The 23,911-nt window shown below is 41.3% G+C and overlaps 1 protein-coding gene across 3 annotated transcripts; it reads left to right on the top strand.

Moving 5' to 3' along the window:
• Window positions 1–240: 240 nt before the first annotated feature.
• On the top strand, window positions 241–20,019 carry hspa1a.L (heat shock protein family A (Hsp70) member 1A L homeolog). 3 transcript variants are annotated; one of them, XM_018226469.2, is made up of 9 exons: window positions 241–370; window positions 13,466–13,677; window positions 14,418–14,623; window positions 14,779–14,931; window positions 15,017–15,572; window positions 16,402–16,604; window positions 17,326–17,524; window positions 17,623–17,855; window positions 18,718–20,019. In XM_018226469.2, the coding sequence occupies exons 1-9, from the start codon at window positions 321–323 to the stop codon at window positions 18,907–18,909; spliced, it is 2,004 nt and encodes a 667-aa protein (XP_018081958.1). In that variant the 5' UTR covers window positions 241–320; the 3' UTR covers window positions 18,910–20,019. The 3 variants fall into 3 exon arrangements, with proteins under 3 accessions (XP_018081958.1, XP_018081959.1, XP_041425618.1); XM_018226470.2 differs by lacking the exon at window positions 241–370 and adding an exon at window positions 8,440–8,700; XM_041569684.1 differs by lacking the exon at window positions 241–370 and adding an exon at window positions 9,989–10,398.
• Window positions 20,020–23,911: the final 3,892 nt, after the last annotated feature.

Genomic DNA, 23,911 nt, shown 5'->3' with positions numbered 1-23,911 from the left:
GAACTACAGTACCCACAATGCAACGGGGAGGAGGGGACCGATAAAGAAGTAAGGAGAGGAGAGCGCCAGGCTAGCAGGAAGGTGGGAATCCAGTCCGGCCTTTGATTTGCCGTTTACCATCCTGTGCCCTATGGCTGGGGAGAAGGCGGGGCGTTCGGTAACACACGGCCTGGATTAGCGCCTCCGACTGGAACGAAGGCGCCGGAGCTTCTCTGAAACACGGATTTACACTGTAACTTTATGTCACGGGAGGGTCACTCGCTCAATGTGACGCTAGGGGAAGGCTTTAGGGCGGGACCGAGGCGAACTTTGCCCTCATCATGACGGTCCCTTTGGTGGAACAAATAAAAGACCAGAATTACAGATTACAGTGAGTGAAACTCGATTTAATGGTACAGTCAGTCTGTACCTCGGAGCTTCCCCCCAATGGTACAGTCAGTCTGTACCTCAGGACTCCCCAACCCCTCCCAGTGGTACAGTCAATCTGTACCTCAGGGCTCCCCCCCCCCAGTGGTACAGTCAGTCTGTACCTCAGGACTCCCCAACCCCTCCCAGTGGTACAGTCAGTCTGTACCTCAGGGCTCCCCACTTAATGGTACAGTCAGTCTGTACCTCAGGACTCCCCACTTAATGGTACAGTCAGTCTGTACCTCAGGACTCCCCACTTAATGGTACAGTCAGTCTGTACCTCAGGGCTCCCCACTTAATGGTACAGTCAGTCTGTACCTCAGGGCTCCCCCCCAGTCAGGGCAGCCATCAGGGGGGAGAGTTGTAGGGGGCCCCGAGGGTAAGGGGGGCCCGGCCACGCCACACTTACTTGATTAGCCGGGTCCTCCATCTTTCTGAGAGCTGCTGACTTCGGGAAGGCATGGACGTTTAAGGGGCCCTGGTCACCAATTTTCTTATAATGTGTGGAGGGGGGACCCTGGCCACCAATTTTTTTTTCATGTGGGGTCCTAGCCACCAATATTTTTTAATGGGGGTCCTAGCCACCAATATTTTTTAATGGGGGGGCCCTGGCCACAAATGTTTTTTTATGGGGGGCCCTGACCACCAATATCTTATTTTTTTTTTTTACTGTGTGGTGGGGAGGGCGGACCTGTAGGTGGGGCTTGCGGTGGGCGCAGCCCAGGGGGCCCAGGAAATTTTGATGTATGGGGCCCTGCGATTTCTGATGGCGGTCCTGCCCCCAGTGGTATAGTCAGTCTGTACCTCAGGGCTCCCCCCCAGTGGTATAGTCAGTCTGTACCTCAGGGCTCCCCCCCCCTCAGTGGTATAGTCAGTCTGTACCTCAGGACTCCCCACTTAATGGTACAGTCAGTCTGTACCTCAGGACTCCCCACTTAATGTTACAGTCAGTCTGTACCTCAGGGCTCTTCCCAGGGTTGCCAGGTCCAATTTTTAAAACCAGCCAAAGTCAACTACAAAATCAGCCCAAAACTAGCCAAGAGCCCAAAAATAGCACAATATGTGCAGTGAAAAAAAGTCTAAAAAATAAATGAATATATATGAAAATACGCCTTTTTCACATTTTCACTGTTTCACACATTTTTCCATGAAGTAAAATGGGACAGATTCACCAGGGGTGTAACTACAGAGGGGGCCCAGGAGGCCTAATACATATACAGTTTCAATAAATAACAGCTCAACCTCTATACATTTTGGTGACCAGCAGATTTTTGTCGTAAAATTGTCTGAAATTGAGGAAAGTCACCAGAAAACCTGAGAATGCTTAAGAGTGATGGGAGACTGGGGTACAGAGCCCAAAATCCAGTAACTCCCGACTTCTACCCAAGTCAGTCCCATTGCATGCTGGGTATTGTAGTCTTACATTGAACTCGGAAGTTGGCAAATTGTTAAACAAACACTACATTACCCAACATGCATTGGGAGACTCAAGCTTGGCACATTAGGGCAAGAAAAAACTTTGGCTGGTTTCGAAAATACAAACCAGCCCAAAAAGTAGGCCAAATCCTTAGCTTGGCTAGTTTGTACTTTCAAAACAAGCCTGGGCTTTAAATTAGTAGCCCAATTTGGCTGGAAACCTGGCAACTCTGGCTCCTCCCCACGCAGTGGAACAGTCAGTCTGTACCTCAGTGCTCCCAACTCAGTAATGTCAGCCCAGGTTAGTGTTTCAGGTGGATTTGCCCTAGTTGGGGGCTGGGCCCAGGATTAGAGGGGCTGTTGGGGTAAAGAAACGTGCAGCAAAGTATTAAGGGCACATTATACTGTATATCCCTGGTATGTACATTACTACTATTGCCTGTAGCCGGCACCACTCTGTCCCACAGGCCAAAAATACCAGCCTGCCCCTCCAACTTTTCTATATATACTGCCTTGGTCCATCCTCCCACTCACCTCGGTCTATGTGAGATCTAACACACTGCCATCTAGTGGGGAACGTGGGACAGTGCACCCAAATCACGTAGACATGATAATGGAACATTTGGGTAGAGTCCTGCAGCGGGTCGGGTACCGCAAAATCCCGCGGTACCCTGCGGGTTGCGTTTAGAAGTTCCAGGTGTGGGTCGGCGATTCTGCGCGTTGCGGGTCAGGCCGCGAGTCTTCTCAATATCGATATTCACTCCTTTCTTCTGGTCACATCTACTTCAGATGACGGCACTTCCGGTTTACAATGACAACACTTCCTGATTCTTGATGGTCAGCGGGTCCGGGTTGCGAAGAAGGTACTTGCGGGTAGGGTCGCGTAGCGGGTCCAAGCGGGTAAGAATGCGGGTCCGGGTTGTGGATTGCAGGTTGCGGGTACGGGTCGGGTTCGGGTCCCAAAAAATGGACCCGCGCAGGACTCTACATTTGGGTATATGGCGCTGCTTGAGGCCTGGATGAAAATGATACAATGTTAGTAACGTGAAGGCTGTTGGAGATGCTGATGGCAGAAAAGAACCAGATGGTCTGGGCCCTGCTGTGAAATGGATATTACAGGATTTGTGTTGTGTCTGCTAGTTTTTGGGGAATTATGGATTCTGGGAAGCTGTAAATAGGGTGAATTTCTTCTACTTCTACAGCAGCTGCCTGAGTGTAACAGGTCACATACCAAAGGTTGTATTATGATTTCCACCTTTTATTCCAGCGCCAGCCTTCTTTAAATACGTAGGGATCCCTATAACTGTTAGTAATAAAATCAGTCTTCCACTACATACATGCTGTACAAATGAAACCACATTTAATAATTGACTCTCTACAGTCATTCATGAAGCAGTTTATTGTCATTATCCTCGTACTAACTAATCTTATGGCTCCTCCATAAGAGAAAATGTTTTGTTTTTTGTGGGTTAGAGTATTTTGCCATTTTTTTCCCCTGGCTAATTAAATCACAATCAGATTCAAAATAGGCCCTGGCATTTCAGCTACACAGAGGCCCAAACAGCACTTCACCAGCCCAATAAATAGTGAGTGTCTATGGCAACTTACAGCAGCCCCTCTGGCATTTGCCAGAACCCACAGATTGCCAGTCTGGGCCTGCAATCAATAGATGTTTGTGTTATGATTCAAATAATAACTTGGGAAATGAATCTCCTTTTCCCTTTTCTGTATTAAAAGGGTTGTTTACCTTTAAATTAACTTTTATTATGATGCAGAGAGTGATATTCTGAGACAATTTGCAACTGGTTTTTTATTTGATGTTTTTTTTTAATTATTTTGCTTTTTATTCAGCAGCTCTCCAGTTTGCAATTTCAGCAATCTGGTTGCTACAGTCCAAATTACCCTAGCAACCATGCAATTATGTATTATGAATAGGACAGGGGCCTATAGAAGGATGAGTGATAAAAAAATAGCCATAACTATACATTTGTAGCTTTACACAGCATTTGTTTTTAGATGGGGTCGGTGACCCCTATTTGACAGCTGGAAAGAGTCAGAAGAAAAAGTCATTCAAAAACTATAAAAAAAAATGAAGGCCAATTTAAAAGTTGCTTAAAATTAGCAATTATATAACATACTAAACATTAACTTAGGTGATCCACCCCTTTAAATTTTGATCCCCATACCTTCCACCCTTTCAGTATTCAGACTGGCTTGGGGCCCTAGTGATGTCTGAGCTGAGCCAATACATCGTGTCAACCACAAGATGGCAGCACATTTCCCTTGTTTTTGTCTTTACAGTGGAAAACTGCAGATCACCATTCCACCCGTCACATGATAACATTAATTGACAGTATATTATACAGTGATATCAGTTTCATTAGCTGGCTTTATATTAGAGTTACGCCACTGATTGGATTGTCGAGGATCCAAGCACTTGATGAATGGAAACGTTCATACTGTATTCTGCCGGTGTGAACGGTAAAAATGTTGCTTGATGCCAATGTTATTTATAGGTAAAAACCATAAAAACATAGGAAGGCCGGTATTTTTTTCGAGGTCTAGCAACCCTAGACCCTAGTAGCATTGAGCTATGAACCCAGCACCAGATTTCTAATTTGGCTGTAGGTGCAGAGTGTGCAAGTGCATTTTAAATAAGCACCGAGGGGCACAATCTTGCACCGCTTTGTGTTCTGTACTTATGTCCTGGATCATAGTAAATGAACTGTAAGTTGTCTGCAGTTGTATGGGCCACCCACGGTTTGTACTCATCACTTTTTTATCACCATTTACAGTATTATGATTAGGGATGCACCGAATCCAGGATTCAGTTCGGCCTTTTTCAGCAGGATTCGGATTCGGCCGAATCCCTGTGCCTGGCCGAACCGAATCCGAATCCTAATTTGCATATGCAAATTGTGGGGAGGGCGGGATTTCATGTGACTTTGTTACAAAACAAGGAAGTAAACCAATTTTTTTTCCACTTTTTCCTTCCCCGCCCCTAATTTGCATATGTGGATTCGGTTCGGGATTTGGCCGAATCTTCCAAGATGGATTTGGCCGAATCCAAAATAGTGGATTCGGTGCATCCGTAATTAAGATATTAACCCCCATATGTGATAAAAGGCACTAAGTTTGTCCAAGAGCAGTAACTAAAAAAACGTTTGCTTTTAAACACATGCCTAGTAAATTCTACCTGCTGATTGGTTGCTATGGGTTACTGCCCCGGGCAAATTAAACACATAACTAGTAAATTCTAAAATAGAAGAGGGGGATGGTGGTTAGCACAGCTTTTCCAAAGTTTATGTGTCCAATTCCTTAATAGTTGCTCTGTGCTGCAACTGCTGCAAAAGATCCAAGTATAAGAGAAGGAAGAGGAACTCGAGCAGTATTACTGCAAACAACTTTTTATTCCAGGCAGTGGTAAACACAACATTTTTCGGGTTCAATATCCTTTATCAAGTGAATAAGGACCATTAAAGGGCATGTAAAGTCTAAAATAGAATAAGGCTAGAAATGCTGTATTTTGTATACTAAATATAAACATGAACTGACTGCACCACTAATCAAACAAATAATTTATGCTTTCAAAGTTGGCCACAGGGGGTCACCATCTTGTAACTTTGTTAAACATCTTTGCAAGACTAAGACTGTGCACATGCTCAGTGTGGTCTGGGCTGCTTAGGGATCGTCATAAACAAAGCTGCTTGAGTTCTGCATGGCTGGGAAGTAAGGCGGGGGCTCCCCCTGCTGTTCATAAGTATGATTGTTTCCCTGCAGAGCAGTTAGGGACCGTCTGACAATTCCTATCCAGAGCAGTAAATGAAGGGAGAATTTCACTGCATACAGTCAGGTTTCTTATAAATACGGTGCACATTTTTTAATTAAAGTATATTGGAGATAGGTTTCTTTTTCATTAAAGTTCAGTAAAAATGGGATTTTATTTTTTTGCCTTTACATGCCCTTTAACACATGCACCCATTTAAAACTCAATTGCACTTTGACCTATACAACAGCAGTTTGGGTAATCAATTTAAAGAAAAATGTACTAACACATTTTCCAACATTGGTGTGTATATAGGTGATATTACAGCACATAAATAGTGAAGCCAGTGCTCACAGCATAAATATATGCACACATAAGAAGTAATAAATAAAAAATACAAAAGCTTGAAGCCACAATCTGTAACACGGATTCTCTGCTAGAGGCTGCTGGGAGTTGCAGTCCATAGTGTGGGTGTGCTGACTAGCAGTGAAAGGGTAAAGTGACACTTGTATCTGTGTGTGTAACATTGTTAACACATAAATAGTGAAGCCAGTGCTCGGACCATAATTGTGTGCACAAATATAAGAAATAGAAAACGTTGCAGCATACAAAAGTTAAAAATCCCAATCTTGTATTCATCTTTATTTATTTGTATCTAATTTCGATAAGACCAGGATGGTAAAAAATGTCCAATGTTAAGAAGGAACAAAATGTCCAATAATATAGAAACAATGAAACAATTTCCTAAAAGGAACAGAAGGTATCAAAAAAGGTCACTTTAGGCAGGCCACTGTCTAACTAAAACCTGGCCTATTTAAAGGAGAAGGAAACCCAGTCGGCGCAAAAACCCTCCCCCCCTTCCCTGTGTTGCTTCCCCTCCCTCCTGCCCCCCTGGCCTACCTGTCCTGCTTCTGCGCAGGTCCAGTCTACGGATTTCACCGACGACATCTTCTTCCAAGCGATCTTCTTCCTGCTTTGACAGGCGCATGCGCAGTAGGAGCATTTCGCCGGTACGGATCTACTGCGCATGCGCCAAAAGTCACGAAGTGAAATTGGAAAACTTCGTGACTTTTGGCGCATGCGCAGTAGATCCGTACCGGCGAAATGTTCCTACTGCGCATGCGCCAAAACGCCGGTCAAAGCAGGAAGAAGATCGCGTGGAAGAAGATGGCGTCGGTGAACTCTGTAGACTGGACCTACGCAGAAGGGTAAGTAACAAGTTAGGGGCATTTGCCCAGCAGGACAGGTAAGCCAGGGGGGCAGGAGCGAGGGGAAGCAACACACGGGAGGGAAGGGGAGGGTTTTTGCGCCGACTGGGTTTCCTTCTCCTTTAATGATGAGACACTGCACATAATGTCTGTCCCAGGAAAAGAAACCTGAATCAAGCGTGTAAGGGCAAGACATCCTATGGTCAAAGGGATACAGAAATACCCAAAGTCTTTAATATGTCCCAATTTTTCAACACTCCCTATGTGACCCAGCATATATTATGCGGATTATAGTACAATATTTACCCCAGCATACATTTTAGTAATTTATCTCCTGTAACTCACCCATACCACATTTACGGCAGGAGATCCGTATAAGGTCGCGTATAACTGGCTTAAATCTTTATAGTCTTAATATCTGCGAAAAAAGCAATATACAGAAAGGTTAACATGACTTTTGTTACAATAAGCAACTTAAACTGTATTGATCATTCATCCCACTATCTAAGCGCCTAATCCACCTGGCTTCCCTTTGGAGTCATTTTTTTTAATTCCAATCCCCACCTCTTACTGGTTTTGGAACTACCTCCAACACTTTCCATTTCAATTGGCAAACACTGTGTTTACTGCTGAAAAAATGTCTTGATATTAATGTAGTAAATCCTACCTGCTGATTGGTTGCTATGGGTTACTGCCCCTGGGCAAACTTAGTGCCTTTTATTACATAACCCCATAAGAGCATTAAATAATGGAATATGTTGAAATGGAGCCTTAACTAAAGGTGGTTGGAGTCTGTGAGTTAACTGCATCTCCTAAAATGCTCAGTTCATGAGCAGGGGAAGGTATGTAAGGGCTGATCTTATCCTTAAAGGGGAACTATCGTGGAAATATAAATTTAATATAGGCTTCAGCATAAGGCATTTCTAAATACAATCAATTAAAAATTCTGTACCGTTTCTGAAACAATCAAGTTTATATTCACTATCCCTCTCTCAGCATCCGTTTCTCTTCATTCAGCAGTTGGGTGTCAGATATTCATTGACAGTTATATCCAATATATCTTATAGGGAGATGTAGAAGATGTTTTAGACCTCACTCTATTAAAATCACCAGACATCATGTCTCTCTACATGCAGAATTTGTGCAAAAGGCAGTTATTTTGTTAGATTTTGTTTGTACTGGAATCAGTTATTTGAGTGAGCTCTAATACATGAACTGAGCAACATGGGGGCCCAGCTGTCTGTTTTACACTGGGACACCCAATGTCTTGTTCTGCCGCTTGATCAATAGCAACAACTCTCTCTCCAAATCCAACTGTAAAGATTAAAGAAAACCACCAGCAACACCACTCCTAGTTAACAACAAAATTAATAGGGGTGGAGAAAAAATCTTTGTTATGAACACAGTCTGTAGAAAGCAGAGTTTGACTATTGAATTGCGAGTGATATAAATTGCTTGGCTTTTATTGTACATCAGTCAGTCGATCGATCAGAAATGTAAGAATGCAGGAGAAAATCTATTGAACTAAAATAAAGTTACAGGAAGTCTTTTTCTCAATTCAAAAATATATGGACCGTTTCATTTTTAATTTCACTTTCATCCATGGCGCTAATGTTATAAAACTTGCCATCGTTTGACATATCGAGGCCTGAGTTTGTCTATCCTACTCCAATTCCGTCTCTCCCGCCCTCCCTGCCTTTATTTGTGCCTGCGTGACTGCCAGACATTTCGGGGGGAGAGAAAGGGGAGTAGAGAGAGAAACGTAGGGAAGTCCAGAAGCTTCTGAAACCGTCACAGCTGTGCAGGGCTGGGGAAAAGACAGAATATTTAGACAGAGAGTGAGACAGACTGAGAGGCAGTGAGAGTGAGAGGCAGAGAGCAAAAGGCACGGCACTCACACAGGTGAGGAGGACTCAGACGTGTAGGACAGACACACAGACGGAGCAATGTATATGTTGCATATATATGTGAATATATATATATATGTGTGTGTGTGCAGAACTGCAGACTGAGCATGACAGAGACATGTAAACAGACTGTTCCTCTATAAGTGATAGAAACAATCAGATCCCAGTGTTGCTGCTGCACCAATGGGCTCGCTGCAGGATTAACTCTTTCACGGTAGAGATAGTTTAGACGAAATCCGCAAAAGTGCCCGTGACTTCCCTAGAAAGGGACGGTGTTTGATATCCAAGCGACAGGAGAATGACATGCTTTGCAAATATTCATTTTCTTTCAGTGCTCTGACGCAGGACACTTTTCCGTCCCTGAGGACTGCAGGTCGGAGCTGTAAAATAGACAAGAAACCAACGAGTTCTAGTTAGACTCTCTTAATGACTGTGACAGAAAAAAAAGCTATTCCTTAGGTCCAAGTGTATTTCTAACAAGTTGATGATGATATGGAAATTATTAACTGACGCCATTAGGGCACAGGGGCAAATGCCCTGAGAATTTAATATAGCTGGGTCCAACAGAGAGCGGCTGTAGTTGAAAAGAGTGTCAGAAAGTTTAGTAATACACTAAGTATTTACCCCTTCACTGTGCAGGCATGTAGTAGTAGTGGGTATAGTAGCTTTTGGAAAGGGAGTGTGACTGTGGGATAGCAGGTATAGTAGGGAGAGATGGTGCCTATAGTAACAGTGGATAATAGTCTCTGGGAAGGGAGTGTGACTGTGGGATAGCAGGTATAGTAGGGAGAGATGGTGTCTATAGTAACAGTGGATAATAGTCTCTGGGAAGGGAGTGTGACTGTGGGATAGCAGGTATAGTAGGGAGAGATGGTGTCTATAGTAACAGTGGATAATAGTCTCTGGGAAGGGAGTGTGACTGTGGGATAGCAGGTATAGTAGGGAGAGATTGTGCCTATAGTAACAGTGGATAATAGTCTCTGGGAAGGGAGTGTGACTGTGGGATAGCAGGTATAGTAGGGAGAGATGGTGCCTATAGTAACAGTGGATAATAGTCTCTGGGAAGGGAGTGTGACTGTGGGATAGCAGGTATAGTAGGGAGAGATTGTGTCTATAGTAACAGTGGGATAATAGTCTCTGGGAAGGGAGTGTGACTGTGGGATAGCAGGTATAGTAGGGAGAGATGGTGCCTATAGTAACAGTGGGATAATAGTCTCTGGGAAGGGAGTGTGACTGTGGGATAGCAGGTATAGTAGGGAGAGATGCAGGTGGTTCCAAACGTGTAGACTTTTAGGTGTTGCTGAACTAATCACCCATCTCTAACATGTAAATCCAGCTGTACAGCTCTGCATGAGATAATTCTCTGTGGGATATATAAATTTGCCAAATTCCTTCTGCCTTTTGGACTTAAAGGACACCTTTATTCACAATACCCATTGAATGCTAGCGGGTGGTCAGAGCATTGCACAGCTAACGATGAATCCCCGAGGGGGAATCATTTTGGCGCACACTGTGATAGAGAGTTCTAGAAAGTCACACCCACTCCCTTATGTAACTCACCAGGCTTATCACTCAAACACACGCCTACTTACCCTAACTAAAAAAATAAGTCCATGTAAGAACAAGGATTATGCGACTGCCTACTATACATATGGGACCTGTTAACTGAATTGCTTTGCCCTCAAAGCAAAGGGTATGTAAACCTAAAAATAATATTTTGCCCATTTAAGCACAATGTAGCTCTAAGCCACCCTCCCAATATACATTCAATAAAATCATTTTTTTTCTTTTTAAATTAATATTAAGATTGGGGTCACTGCAACTGGGAAGTCCGATTTCAGTTCATTCTCTATCAGAGGTGTCTTCATTTCCACCAGTCGCTTTATCTCCTCCCTCTCTTTTCCTGGATGATATCTAAAAGGAAAACTCCAGTGAACATGTTACTAGTGAGACCTATTTATATCCTCGTACTAAATGGGAACAGTATCCCCCTTCTGAATTAATCTGATCGCGTGAAATGCGTGGTTTAATTCGGCATAAGAACTCTCTCTCTCTCTCTCTCTCTCTCTCTCTCTCTCTCTCTCTCTCTCTCTATATATAAATATATAATCCTCATTTAATTATTAGCAAAAGAGGCACACAACATATTAAACAGATTCCAGTGATTTCCCTCTTGCTGTTACTCTTCGCTTTACCCTGGTGCCTAGCATTACACTCTGCTTCTGCACCACCCTCCCAATCTGATGGGCCAAGATCCTAGCCTTGCCTGTTGAACCACTGCCAAAGAACTGCGCTTTCCAGGACGTCCCAGTTCTCTCTGTCAGTTGCTCACGGCAGAAATTAATGAAATGTGAACAGGGGCCCAAGGCCAGGCTCTGCCCCTCTCTCTGCAGCGGGGAAATGAAACTGACATTTGAATAAGCATCTATTTAGCCTCTGCTTGTGAGTGAAGGGAAATGAAACTGGCATTTAAAGGGGAACTATTGCAAAAATTAAATTTAATAGAAGCATCATCATACTGAAATAAGACACTTTCTAATTACAATCAATTAAATATTCTGCATAATTTCTGAAATAATCAAGTTTATCTTCACTATTCCGCTCTCGGCATCCGTTTCTTTTCATTCTGTCTTCTTGCAGCAGTTGGGTGCCAGATATTCATTGACAATACACGGACCAATAAAAGCTGCCGACAGACCAAGTCGCCAGCTTATTGGCCCGTGTATGGGGCCCCGGACGGGCTTCCCCGATCGAGATCTGGCCGAAAGTCGGCCAGATCTCGATCGGATGGGACAAAAAATCCCGTCGGATCGCGGCCGCATCTGTTCATTGATGCGGTCCCGCGATCCGACCCCCGTTTCCCATGCGTTAGGATCCGATGCCCTAGGGCCCACGATCGGATTAGCCCGATATTAGCCACCTCAAGGTGGGCATATCGGAGAGAGATCCGTTCGTTTGATCGCCAAACAAGCGGATCTCTCCGTGTATGGCCACCTTTAGATCCAATATATCTTATAGGGGGGCTCCTTTCCTAGCAGATGTATTAGAGCTCACTCAAATAACTGATTCCAGTACAAACAAAATCTAACAAAATAACTGCCTTTTGCACAGATTCTGCATGAAGAGAGACATGATGTCTGGTGATTTTAATACAGTGAGCTCTAATACATCTTCTAGGCAAAAGGAAGCCCCCCTATAAGATATATTGGATCTAACTGTCAATGAATATCTGACACCCAACTGCTGCATGAAGACAGAATGAAGAGAATCAGATGCTGGGAGAGGATATTAAATTTTCATTTCCGTGATATTTCCCCTTAAACTAAGAAGGGATGCACCGAATCCACTATTTTGGATTCGGCCAAACCCTGAATCCTTTGGGAAAGATTCGGCCGAATACTGAACTGAATCCGAATCCTAATTTGCATATGCATATATGGGGTGAGAAAGAGAAAAGATTTTTTACTTGTTTTGTGACAAAAAGTAACACAATTTCCCTCCCCGCCCCTGCATATGCAAATTAGGATTCGGTTCAGCCAGGCAGAAGGATTCAGCCAAATTCGAATCCTGCTGAAAAAGGCCGAATCCTGGCTGAATCCCATATCGAATCCTGGATTCGGTGCATCCCTAAAGCTAAGCATCTATTTAGCCTATGCTCGAGAGTGAAACGTTTCATTCTGGAGAAATGGCTGTAGCACATTTTGAAGGGTATTGGAGCCAGATTTATTTCCAGCCTATATCAGGTCTATATTAATGAATTATAGCAGTCATGAGCATCTCCATCTTTCCCTTCCCAACACCAGTCCATAAATTTCAGGATAATGGGTTACTGGATAACAGATCCCATAAATAGAGATTCAGAAAGTGTTAGCTACAGGTCTGTCCCAGATGAAACACATAATTTGGTCCCAGTTTAATTAAGTATCTAGATGTAAAATGTCAAGAGAAAAAAAGTGGTTGGTTGTTGTAACTTTGATAAGATATCAATTCTTACAGACATCCCAGAAATAGTGTCCAGATAAAGGAAACCCAGTCTTTACAGCAGTTTGTAATTAACAGGCCATTTTAATTTCCACTGTTAATTTTGTCGCTTGATTCTGTTCTTTTTACCAAAGTTGCTCTTTATTCTCAACAGGTACAGTCTAATCAAACATTAATAAATACAGGAAAGCTATTATTCAGAATTAGTGATGGGCGATTCAGTCCCGAAAAATTTGCGAAACGCATTAAAGTCAATTGGCGTCAAAATTATTTTGACACGCAACAATTTTGCCAAACCCCGAATCCTTTGCGAAAGATTCATCCAAATACCGAACCAAATCCGAATCAAATTTCCATATGCAAATTAGTGGTGGGAAGGGGAAAACATTTTTTACTTCCTTGTTTTGTGATAAAATGTCACGAGATTTCCCTCTCCACCCCATATTTGCATATGCAAATTAGGATTCGTATTTGGTTCGGCCAGGCAGAAGGATTCGGCCGAATCCAAATCCTGCTGAAAATGCCGAATCCTGACCGAATCCCGAACCAAATTGTAATTTTGACACCAGCGGAATCCAGAAATTTGGCGCAAATCCATGCCTGCCAAATATATTGGCCCATCACTATTCAGATTAACAATTTAAAGCTTTTTATAATGAGGAATGCTAAAAACATTTTACCTGTGTAGAGTAGCTTTATATTGTTTGCATTGTGATTAATCCTTTTATCCATGTCTACAGTAATATCGAGTAATAATTACTAATTATTTTCTTTCTCAGAAACAAGATGTCTAAAGGTCCAGCAGTTGGTATTGACCTGGGCACCACCTACTCCTGTGTTGGTGTCTTCCAGCATGGCAAGGTAGAGATTATTGCCAATGACCAAGGAAATCGGACCACTCCCAGCTATGTGGCTTTTACCGATACTGAAAGACTTATTGGTGATGCTGCGAAGAATCAGGTGGCAATGAATCCAACCAACACAGTATTTGGTAAGCATTGGTGCCACAACATCTGGTCCACTAAGTGTTGGCTAAAGCTAAAGCTAATTGTAATTAAAATGAATCAGTTCTTAGCCTCTTTCTTCTTTCATTTTTTTCTACTCATAAAGTAGATAGTAGGGATGCAGTGAATCCACTATTTTAGGATTTAGCCAAATCACGAATCCTTTGTGAAAGATTCGTGTGAATACCAAACCAAATCGAACCCTAATTTGCTTATGTAAATGAGGGAAACAGGGGGAAAGAGAGTAAAAAAGAATAAACACTCTTTCAGTTCCTTGTTTGTGCGATGAAATGGGACATGATGTTTTGGATTCGTTTTTGCCAGGCTCCAAAACCTGGATTTGGTGCATCCCTAGTAGATAGTAGAACTTCTGCCATGTATGATGCTAGCTATTATTGTAACATCTAGACAGAGAATGGTAGTTCAACATCAAATAGTAACTCACCAAGTAATGGAAGAGGCAGTCCAAACTATAAATTTATAGAGCAGGCATTCAAAAGGCCACCTTCCACCAGGCAGTATAATTAAGTAAAAATGTATTTATTATGTCTAATTATTATAACCTTACACCTTTTGTGTTACACACATAGTCATGGGCTATTATTGTAACATCACTGCAGGATTTTGAGACCTTATGGAATTCATTTTGAAGAGAGAACTTAGCAGAACAGCCCCACAACCATGTATTTCATAACAGAAGGGTGTTACTCATTTTTCCTTATTGTAGATGCTAAGCGGTTGATTGGCCGTCGCTTTGATGACCCAGTGGTTCATTCAGATATGAAGCACTTGCCTTTTACTGTTATTAACGATGGAGGACGTCCCAAGGTCCAAGTTGAATACAAAGGAGAAACTAAGACATTCTATGCAGAAGAAGTATCATCCATGGTCCTTACCAAGATGAAGGAGATTGCAGAAGCCTATCTAGGAAAGGTGAGAAGGTGAAAATAAGAGAAGCTGATAAAATGTTTAATGGTTATCTCAAGACCTGTGAGCACCCTCACGTTCCATAACGGAATTGCAGATGGAGTATGAGTGCATGCTACATTGTGATCCAAGTCTAAATACAATTCTTTTCTTTAAATCAGACAATCAACAATGCTGTGATTACAGTTCCCGCATACTTCAATGATTCCCAAAGACAGGCGACTAAAGATGCAGGGACAATCTCTGGCCTCAATGTTCTGCGCATTATCAATGAGCCAACAGCAGCTGCCATAGCATATGGTCTGGACAAGAAGGTAACATTTTTGGGCCAATACAAAGGCTGACCACAGCCAGAATCTTCAACCTGCCTTAGACTTTGTCGTTTTGCTATTACTCTAGGTGGGCGGTGAAAGAAATGTCCTGATTTTTGATCTTGGAGGCGGCACCTTTGATGTATCCATTCTTACAATTGAGGATGGTATATTTGAGGTCAAATCCACAGCTGGGGACACACACCTTGGTGGCGAGGACTTTGATAATCGCATGGTGAACCACTTTGTAGGGGAGTTCAAACGTAAACACAAAAAGGACATTATTGAGAACAAGCGTGCCATCCGACGCCTGCGCACAGCCTGCGAACGTGCAAAACGCACCCTGTCCTCCAGCACCCAGGCTAGTATTGAAATAGACTCCCTCTATGAGGGCATTGACTTCTACACCTCTCTAACCCGGGCCCGCTTTGAAGAACTCAATGCAGACCTCTTCCGGGGCACACTGGAGCCTGTGGAAAAAGCCCTCAGAGATGCCAAGATGGACAAGGCACAGATTCATGACATTGTTCTCGTTGGAGGTTCCACACGCATTCCCAAGATCCAAAAGCTACTCCAGGACTTCTTCAATGGGAGAGAGCTGAATAAGAGTATAAACCCAGACGAGGCTGTTGCTTATGGTGCAGGTGAGTAAATATGTAAGGCTTGAAACTAGAGTCAATGGAATATCATTATTAGGATACAGCAGAGGTTTGATACATTTTGTGTTCAAGCCTTTGCTCTAGGGGTACAACATTTTTTTACGGGCCCCTTTAGCATATAATATTACAGATATACCGTAGATTATTTAGCGATGCTGTGAATCCTTTCTTTCTCCCTTTGATTCTGGGATTTGCCTGAATCCTTTCTAAAGGATTTTGGTCCTGAATATAGGAATTATATCACAGTGCTACAGCATATAAAATTACAGATATAGATTATTTAGGGATGCTGTGAATCCTAGATTCAGTTTGGGATTCAGCTGAATCCAATCTGTGATTAGAGAATTTAGATTTATTTGGGCTTTCTTTCTCCCTTTGATTCTGGGATTTGCCTGAATCCTTCCTAAAGGATTTTGGTCCTGAATATAGGAATTATATCACAGTGCTACAGCATTAAAAGTGTATTCGACACAGCAGATTAGAAGTCATTCAATATATTATCCTGGTTGATTTTAATGCAAGGAATCTTCTGCTTGTATGGTCCCCTAGGGCTTGGTAATGACTAGCTTCAACCTGTGAGATGTATAAGACTGTGCAAATAATAAGAGGTATGGAGTAAGCAGTGTGTATTACAATACAGTGGTCTAATAGCTGGTAACAACCAATCAGCAGTAAGTTGTAGAGATGTAATTCAGTTAGAGATCTGATTTGTTCTAAGGGGTTACAAGACAGAAGGCAGAAGTGGCAATACAAGATACTATTTGTTATAAAAGCGAGATAATATATTTACACCAAATATATTTTTTTCCTTCAGCTGTCCAAGCTGCTATCCTCTCTGGGGATAAGTCAGAAAATGTTCAAGACCTGCTTCTGCTGGATGTCACTCCTCTGTCTCTGGGCATTGAGACTGCTGGTGGAGTCATGACTGTTCTCATCAAACGCAACACAACGATACCCACCAAGCAGACCCAGACATTTACTACGTACTCCGACAACCAGCCAGGTGTCTTGATTCAGGTATGTTGCATATTATTGAATTCTGGGAAACGTCACTGCTATGGCCTCCCGCGATTGGTGGTCTCTGGGCTTCAACTGTAGAAAATCTTTTCCAGCTGCCCAGATACTCTCCCAATTGCCTATGAAGTCTAATATGTTTCCTAATTGATTTAACATCATATCACATATCATTCTAAAATCACAAAGAACAAGCATAACAATTGCTTCTTGTTTTGAACTTGTATAGTCAAAATCTAATAGTTCAATAGTCCAAGAGATTTTTATGGCTTCACATTTGGCCAGTGGCTCAATGTGTCAAATGGCAAATACCTGGTTCAGTAGTAGGGGAGAATTTGTATAGAATAATCTTGTACAAGCTTTACTCCTGGTATGCTTTTCTGAATTTCCTCTTTTTTATTGCGATACAATGAGGTGGAGCTCTCTGTAGACTGAATAGTAACGGTAAGTACCACCAGCTTCCAGAAGAATCGCTCCTGTTAGTAGAGGTCACAGTAATAAAAGCTCCACCAAGAACATAAGTAGGCATGAGCTTTTGTAGAACCTAAGGTCTTCTTATTCACAGTTTGTCCTGATCACCCAGTTAAGTTAGAGAAACATCTGGTAAATATTCAACTTGTGCGAATAAAGTCCACAGTTCGGATCACCTTTAGTGTTGGCTGGTGGTTCCTCTTCTTCTTATGTTACTTTTGCCTTCTCAGTTGCATCCATGGCTTTTTTACAGGTATTTGAAGGTGAACGGGCAATGACCAAGGACAACAACCTGCTTGGGAAATTTGAGCTAATCGGCATTCCTCCAGCACCCCGGGGGGTTCCCCAGATTGAAGTGACCTTTGACATTGATGCCAATGGAATTATGAACGTATCAGCTGCGGATAAGAGCACTGGGAAAGAGAATAAGATTACTATCACGAATGACAAAGGTAGAGCTAGTACATTTCCTTAAAGAAGATAACTATATTGAAAAGGAGTACTCACTTGATAAAAGTCAATTTCAATTAACTTTCCACTTCTTCTGTAGGCCGGCTGAGTAAGGAAGAGATTGAGCGCATGGTACAAGAGGCAGACAGATACAAGTCTGAAGATGAAGCCCAAAGAGATAAGATTTCAGCCAAGAACTCTCTGGAGTCCTTGGCTTTTAACATGAAGAGCACAGTTGAGGATGAAAAGCTGAATGACAAGATAAGTGCAGATGACAAACAAAAAATCCTAGACAAATGCAATGAAGTCATCTCTTGGTTGGACAAGAACCAGGTACTGTTTTTCCACTTGTCCAGTCTTATTTACTCTGATTGGGGCAAGCATGAAATAAACAAATGAGGGCAGGACCAAAAAAGCTATCATGTTAAAGGAGAACTAAAGCCTAAATAAAGAGCCCAAGGCAACCACCTTTAGCAGTAAAGATTTGTGTCTCCAAAGATGCCCCAGTAGCTCCCCCATCTCCTTTTCTGCTGATTCACTGCACATGCTCTGTGCTGCTTTCACTTACTAAGCTTACGGACCCACTCACAATATACAGTATGCAGAGAATAGAAATGTCACAATATAAGACTGATTAGTAATTAATACAGATAATTACTACATGGCAGCACAGAAACCAGTGCAATTAGCATCAGAATTTAATAATCAGAAAACCTGTAGCATCAGCTTATATTACAGGGGAAGCTCATTTTCTGCTGGATAATTAGTGACGAGCCCTAAGCTTAGCTTCTCAACAGCCAATCAGAGCCCACTGAGCATGTGAGTGTCACAGACACTTTCCAAGATGGTGACCCCCTGTGACAAGTTTGAAGTCCTGGATCATTGCTGCTATTGACAAGCTGGAACTTTAGCCTCGTGCAGTAAGTTCACTATATAAAATAAGGCATTTTTAGCCATACTAATTTTTAGGGTTTAGTTCTCCTTTAAACAAAATATTTTAGATTGTATCTGTGACTCTTCCATGAAGTGTGTCAGGATTGATTATAACATTATTAGACATTTCATAAAAATTATATATTGCTCGTTGTAACTGTAATGGCTCACATGGGCGTAACTACATCTTATTTCGTATTTAGTCTTTTTCCTTGAAGAACCTTAGTTTTACTTACATTTTATTCACTTACTTGTGTTACAGATGGCAGAGAAAGAGGAATATGAGCATCAGCAAAAGGAACTGCAGAACCTGTGTAACCCCATCATCACCAAACTATACCAGGGTGCTGGTGGGGCTGGAATGCCTGGTGGGATGCCTGGAGGATTCCCTGGGGCTGGGGCAGGTGGTGGAACTGGTGGTTCCTCTGGTCCTACCATTGAAGAAGTTGATTAAAGTGCTTCATATTTTCTTAGAATGTCCAAGCTGTGTCCGTCCAGCAACTGTTTTTATTACAGCTTGCAATATCTTCCAGTAGTTGTTAGGTCTGTAGCTGTTGCTAGAGTTTTTACAGGCTGGCCACCAAGGATCCACTTTATTAATTTGTCAGTAATCCCAGTAATAATGCTTTTGGGTATCATTTATCTTGGGGCTGCTAAGTATGTAGGTGGCATTGATAACACCCATAACAATCAGCAGTCCCTTGATAAAAGAACTTCACTTATAGCACAATTATAAAGCATGTGGCTGTCACCCCTTTTACACTCTGCACGGTCTCCTGGACCCTCTATGTAATTCTAAGTACAGCTTACCACATATGTGTCTTTTGATCAGAATTTCAGTCATGAGTTACAAATTAACCTAATCAGTTGCGTAAGTAATTATTTCCTGTGTAGAAATGCGACCCAGAGTACTTGCTATATCTTTGCTCATGGATCAAGTTATCAAATGTCAAAATATTTCATCATAGTTGGAAACATCATGTAACTTCTTTTGAAACGGAGGTGCGCGTTCCCTTTAAGCTGTGTAAATTAAGCGACCGGTGAGTTTGCCTAAGACTTAGGCTTTGTGCAAAGGATCCATTGGGGCAAGCATGTTTGGTGGGCTGTTCTGTGGGTTCAGTGCAAGGCAACATAATGGACTACACACCCCCAATCATTTTTACTTGAGTTGGATGATTTGCTTTGCAATATGGCTGTAAGTATGAAAATCCACTGCATTCAAAACACAAATACCCCCCGGATTGGATCCTTCTTAAGTTTGACTTAACTTGACTCGAATGACCTTTAGTGCCCTGGGTAGGTTTTGTAATGTTTTGTAGAGCCGTCTGGCCCGTCTGACTTGTAAACTGCAGCATGCCACATATCTGGCAGTTAGAAATGCCACTAAAGGGTAGCTCTGATTCAGGGAAGTGAAGGCATGTGCCAAAATAAAGTGCTTTTAATTATAGAGGTTTTTATATAGCTCATTATCTGTCCATTACAAAAATGGCACTCGGACTGTTGTGTGTGATGTTAGAACTAGTAAGTTTAGGAATAAACTGGTTCTACAGAACCAACCCATGAATCTCTGTTCTGCATGGTCTTCCTTCTTCCCATCTTTATTTGCATTCCATTTGGTGCACCAATCCAAATTATGGCATTGCTTCTTCGTTGGTGTTGAATTGAGCAGATAAACCTGCCCCACATACATAGCACAAAACCAAGTCTTAATCCTTAATTTCCAGGTTACTCTTTGATCTGTATGGAACCAAGTTCCATGGATAGGTCACAAATGCCTGCATGGAGAGGGTTAAACCTTTCTCCTCTCTTATCAGTCGGATTCTGGCTGGGTTTCCCAATAAAGACTGACCATAAAGTCTAAGTTGACTTTCTATAAGCACATTTAGGGGCCTATTTATCAAAGGTCGGATTTGAGTGGGTTTAGAGGTTTTTGAAACCACAACTAAACTCACAAACTCCAAAACTACGAATGTCATGACATTTATTGAAAAATCCGAATACAATAAGTACGAAAGGAAAATTGCATTGAACGATGTGCCAAAATAAAATGTGAATACCTTGAAAAACTCAAGTTTTTCAGACAATTCCTAGCGAAAAAAAAATAAAGTCCAAATTGTTTTAGAACGGTCCAATAGGATCACCGCGATCACCGCGAGGATAATTCCTTTGATCGAACGATACAATCCTTCGAATCAAACGATTCAAAGGATTTTAATCCAACGATCGAAGGAATATCCTTCAATCAAAAAAAGTTAGCCAAGCCTATGGGGACCTTCCCCATAGGCTAACATTGACTTCGGTAGCTTTTAGATGGCGAACTAGGGGGTCGAAAGTTTTTTTTAAAGAGACAGTACTTAGACTATCGAATGGTCGAATAGTCGAATGATTTTTACTTTGAATAGTTCGATTCGAAGTCGTAGTCGAAGGTCGAAGTAGCCCAAAAAAAACTTCGAAATTCGAAGTTTTTTACCTTCGAATCCTTCACTCGAAGTTAGTGAATCGGCCCCCATATTAATCTCAGAATTGCAAAACCACACATTTTTTGAGATTTGTGGAAAAACATCAAAATTTGATTCTTAGTAAATGGTCCCTTAATATCACACTCCTGAGTCTCCTGTAGAGATCAAGAATTTTCCTGAGTGCCTCCAACTCTACCATATGGCCTCTGGGAGTCATTAACATGGAAATGATAAAAGAAATTCCCGATTTTGCACAATTTATTGCACTTTAAACCCTGCATAATATGAAATGCATTTCTATTGGTACCTAGTGAATACAGACGAAGTGGTCCTTTAAATTTTATAAACTTTCACTGAAGCATCTCCTATAAGATCTCCTTATTTTAATCATCTTGGTAACGTCAGCTATTTGAAGGAATATGGGTGACAACAAACAGGACATGTTGAGCCACCTTCGGATTTATTAGCAAAGTAAAGATTGCTTTTTGAGGCTCTTTGAGTTTGCTTGTCTTTCTGTATTTTGTCAACATCAAAAGCTATTAAAAGTTAGTGTTAACCCATAGTTTTCTCATCTTTTCAGCTCTATACACTAGCCAACATATATCTGTGGTCATTCCCTTTGTGCAAGGTTATAATCAATTTGCAAGTAAAACAGAATCCCGTTTACTTTCCATGCAGTGAAAATTCTTGTGCTTTATATAAAATGCTCACTATAAGCACCTTGTACAGAACCAATAAAATACCCACTATATAAGCAAAATCTGGGTGTCTAGCATGTTTATTTTTTGTTTAGCACAACTTCAGCCCTATTGGTTCCTCAGAGGGGGTTACAAATATTTTGGGATCCTGCCTGAAACGACCAGGCAGTCTATAGAGGGAGGCCTATTTATCAAAAAGATCCAGAAAAATAATAATATGGTTTGTGTTGGTGCCAAAAAATCTTTAGGTCATCGATATATCTACCAAAGAATACAAAATGATGTTTAAACAGATTATCCGTGTTATAAACAAACTTTTCTTCCCACCAACCTTTATTCTTATTATTTCTTTATTTTATTTCTAGAAATTAATTTCTTTATTATTTTCTTTATTTTTTTCTTACTATTCATTAATATTTTTGCATATAAGGATGGTTGTTGTGTTTTTTGAGGAGCACGTACAGAATATATTATGTTATTATTTTCCCCTTTTTCTTTTGTTTTTATTCCTCTTTATTTTTCTTTTTTTCTTTTTGCACATTGTATTGCACAGATATGTTGGCAACATTTAGCGCTTTAACCACTAGGTGGATAATCATTGATTGAATAAAGTGATAACATGTGGTTGTTGATTTGTGATTGGTCACAGCCCCTTTATAACCTGTGTACAGGGATGTGCCATTCAACCTATGAGTAAGTGCCCCAGCAGGCACGAAACGCATTATGTCATAATAAATTCTTCATTTTTTAATTGATTGATTCATTATTCGTGGAAAAATGCCAGGAATATAAGACTTTTACTTGCCAAAGTTTTGTGTTAAAGGTTTTCACTTAATAAATCTCGAATTTTTAGCACTTTTAAAAAAAAAACAGGAAAACTAAAAATTTTTAGAGATTAGTGGAAAAACCGCCAGGAATTAGACTGTTAGTAAATGGGCCACCTGGTCTTTAATTATTACTTGAACTAATTAAACTTCTTTCCCTACACTGTATTTGCACTTTACACTGCAGCCAATCTTTCGTGTATTGACCTTCACTCAAAAGAAGGTCTTTTCAAGGGTGCAACCAAACGGCTTTTTTTGGAAACACAAGTCAATGACTGTTGTAAAAAGGAGTAGAAAGACCAGTATTCCATATTAAGTTAAGCTGTTATATACAAAAAAAGAAATATATATATGTCCCATAGAGTATCACCCTACTTGGAAAACAAAGAATAATTTCTTAGCATTACATCAAGATTAGTCAAGGAAAGGTAATGGTAATTTGATGGGAAGAGTACACAATGGGGATGACTAAAGGTATGGGATCTGTTATCCATAAACCTGTTGTCCAGAAAGCTCTGAATGAGCTTTTTAAAAAGGATTTACTTTTTCTCAATAATAATAAAACAGGGCATTGTACTTGATCCAAACTAAAATATAATTGGAAATAAACCAGCCTATTGTATTTTATTCAATCTTTAAATGATTTTCTAGTGGACTTAAGGTACGGAGAAGAATTATCCGGAAGAACGATTGATTATCCGGAAAACCCCAGGTCCTAAGCATTCAGGGTGTCATGTTTGGCACCCTATATCTAGAACCCAAGCTAAGCTCCCTGGTCTCAGCTCTCACTTCTGCCTCTAACCGCCGCCTTTCACCTCGGGAGGAGCCCTCGGCTAATCGGATGCCGCCAGGTCTTATTTGAGAGAGGTCAAAGCTAACGATTCTGGACGAGCAAAGGGGCACCATTGTTTCACCAGGATACTGGAAGGAAGAACACCACCAGGAACAGGCAGGCCAGGCCAGCACAAGCAGAGAATCGTCAGACAGGCCAGAATCAGGATAGGAGAATGTAGAATAGTCAGTGGATAAGTAAAGGTCGGATTGGAGAGGTCAGAGTAGTCACAAGCAGCTACCTTGGTCATCAACAAGCTGGTCATTATTATAAGCCCTGCAGAAAACAGAATTCCCTCACCTAAACCACATATAATAAAGAACAATGTGTGGAATAAAATATTTTAGAACAGTTTCTAAAAACAATTTCTTCACAATTTCTTCACTATTGATCTAGAACTAGCACGTTTTTTTAGAACTCTCAAATTAAAAGCACATTTTGGGACAACTGAAATATCAAATGAACTGGAAGGTAATGACTGTGATCAATATGAAAATAGATTTACATTGAAAATGTTAGATTTACACCTTAAAAGTAATTATACACCTGATAAGGTCCATTGGGGAGTCAATACATATATTGGTATGGTGAGTGATGATATAAAAAAATTGGAAAAAATGTATAATGATGGTAAATCTAATTA

The sequence above is a fragment of the Xenopus laevis genome, chromosome 7L (assembly GCF_017654675.1).
Source record: "Xenopus laevis strain J_2021 chromosome 7L, Xenopus_laevis_v10.1, whole genome shotgun sequence".
NCBI classification, from domain to species: Eukaryota; Metazoa; Chordata; class Amphibia; order Anura; family Pipidae; genus Xenopus; species Xenopus laevis.
Note: the sequence above shows the minus strand (reverse complement) of the source record. Positions and strands in the feature narration are given on the sequence as shown.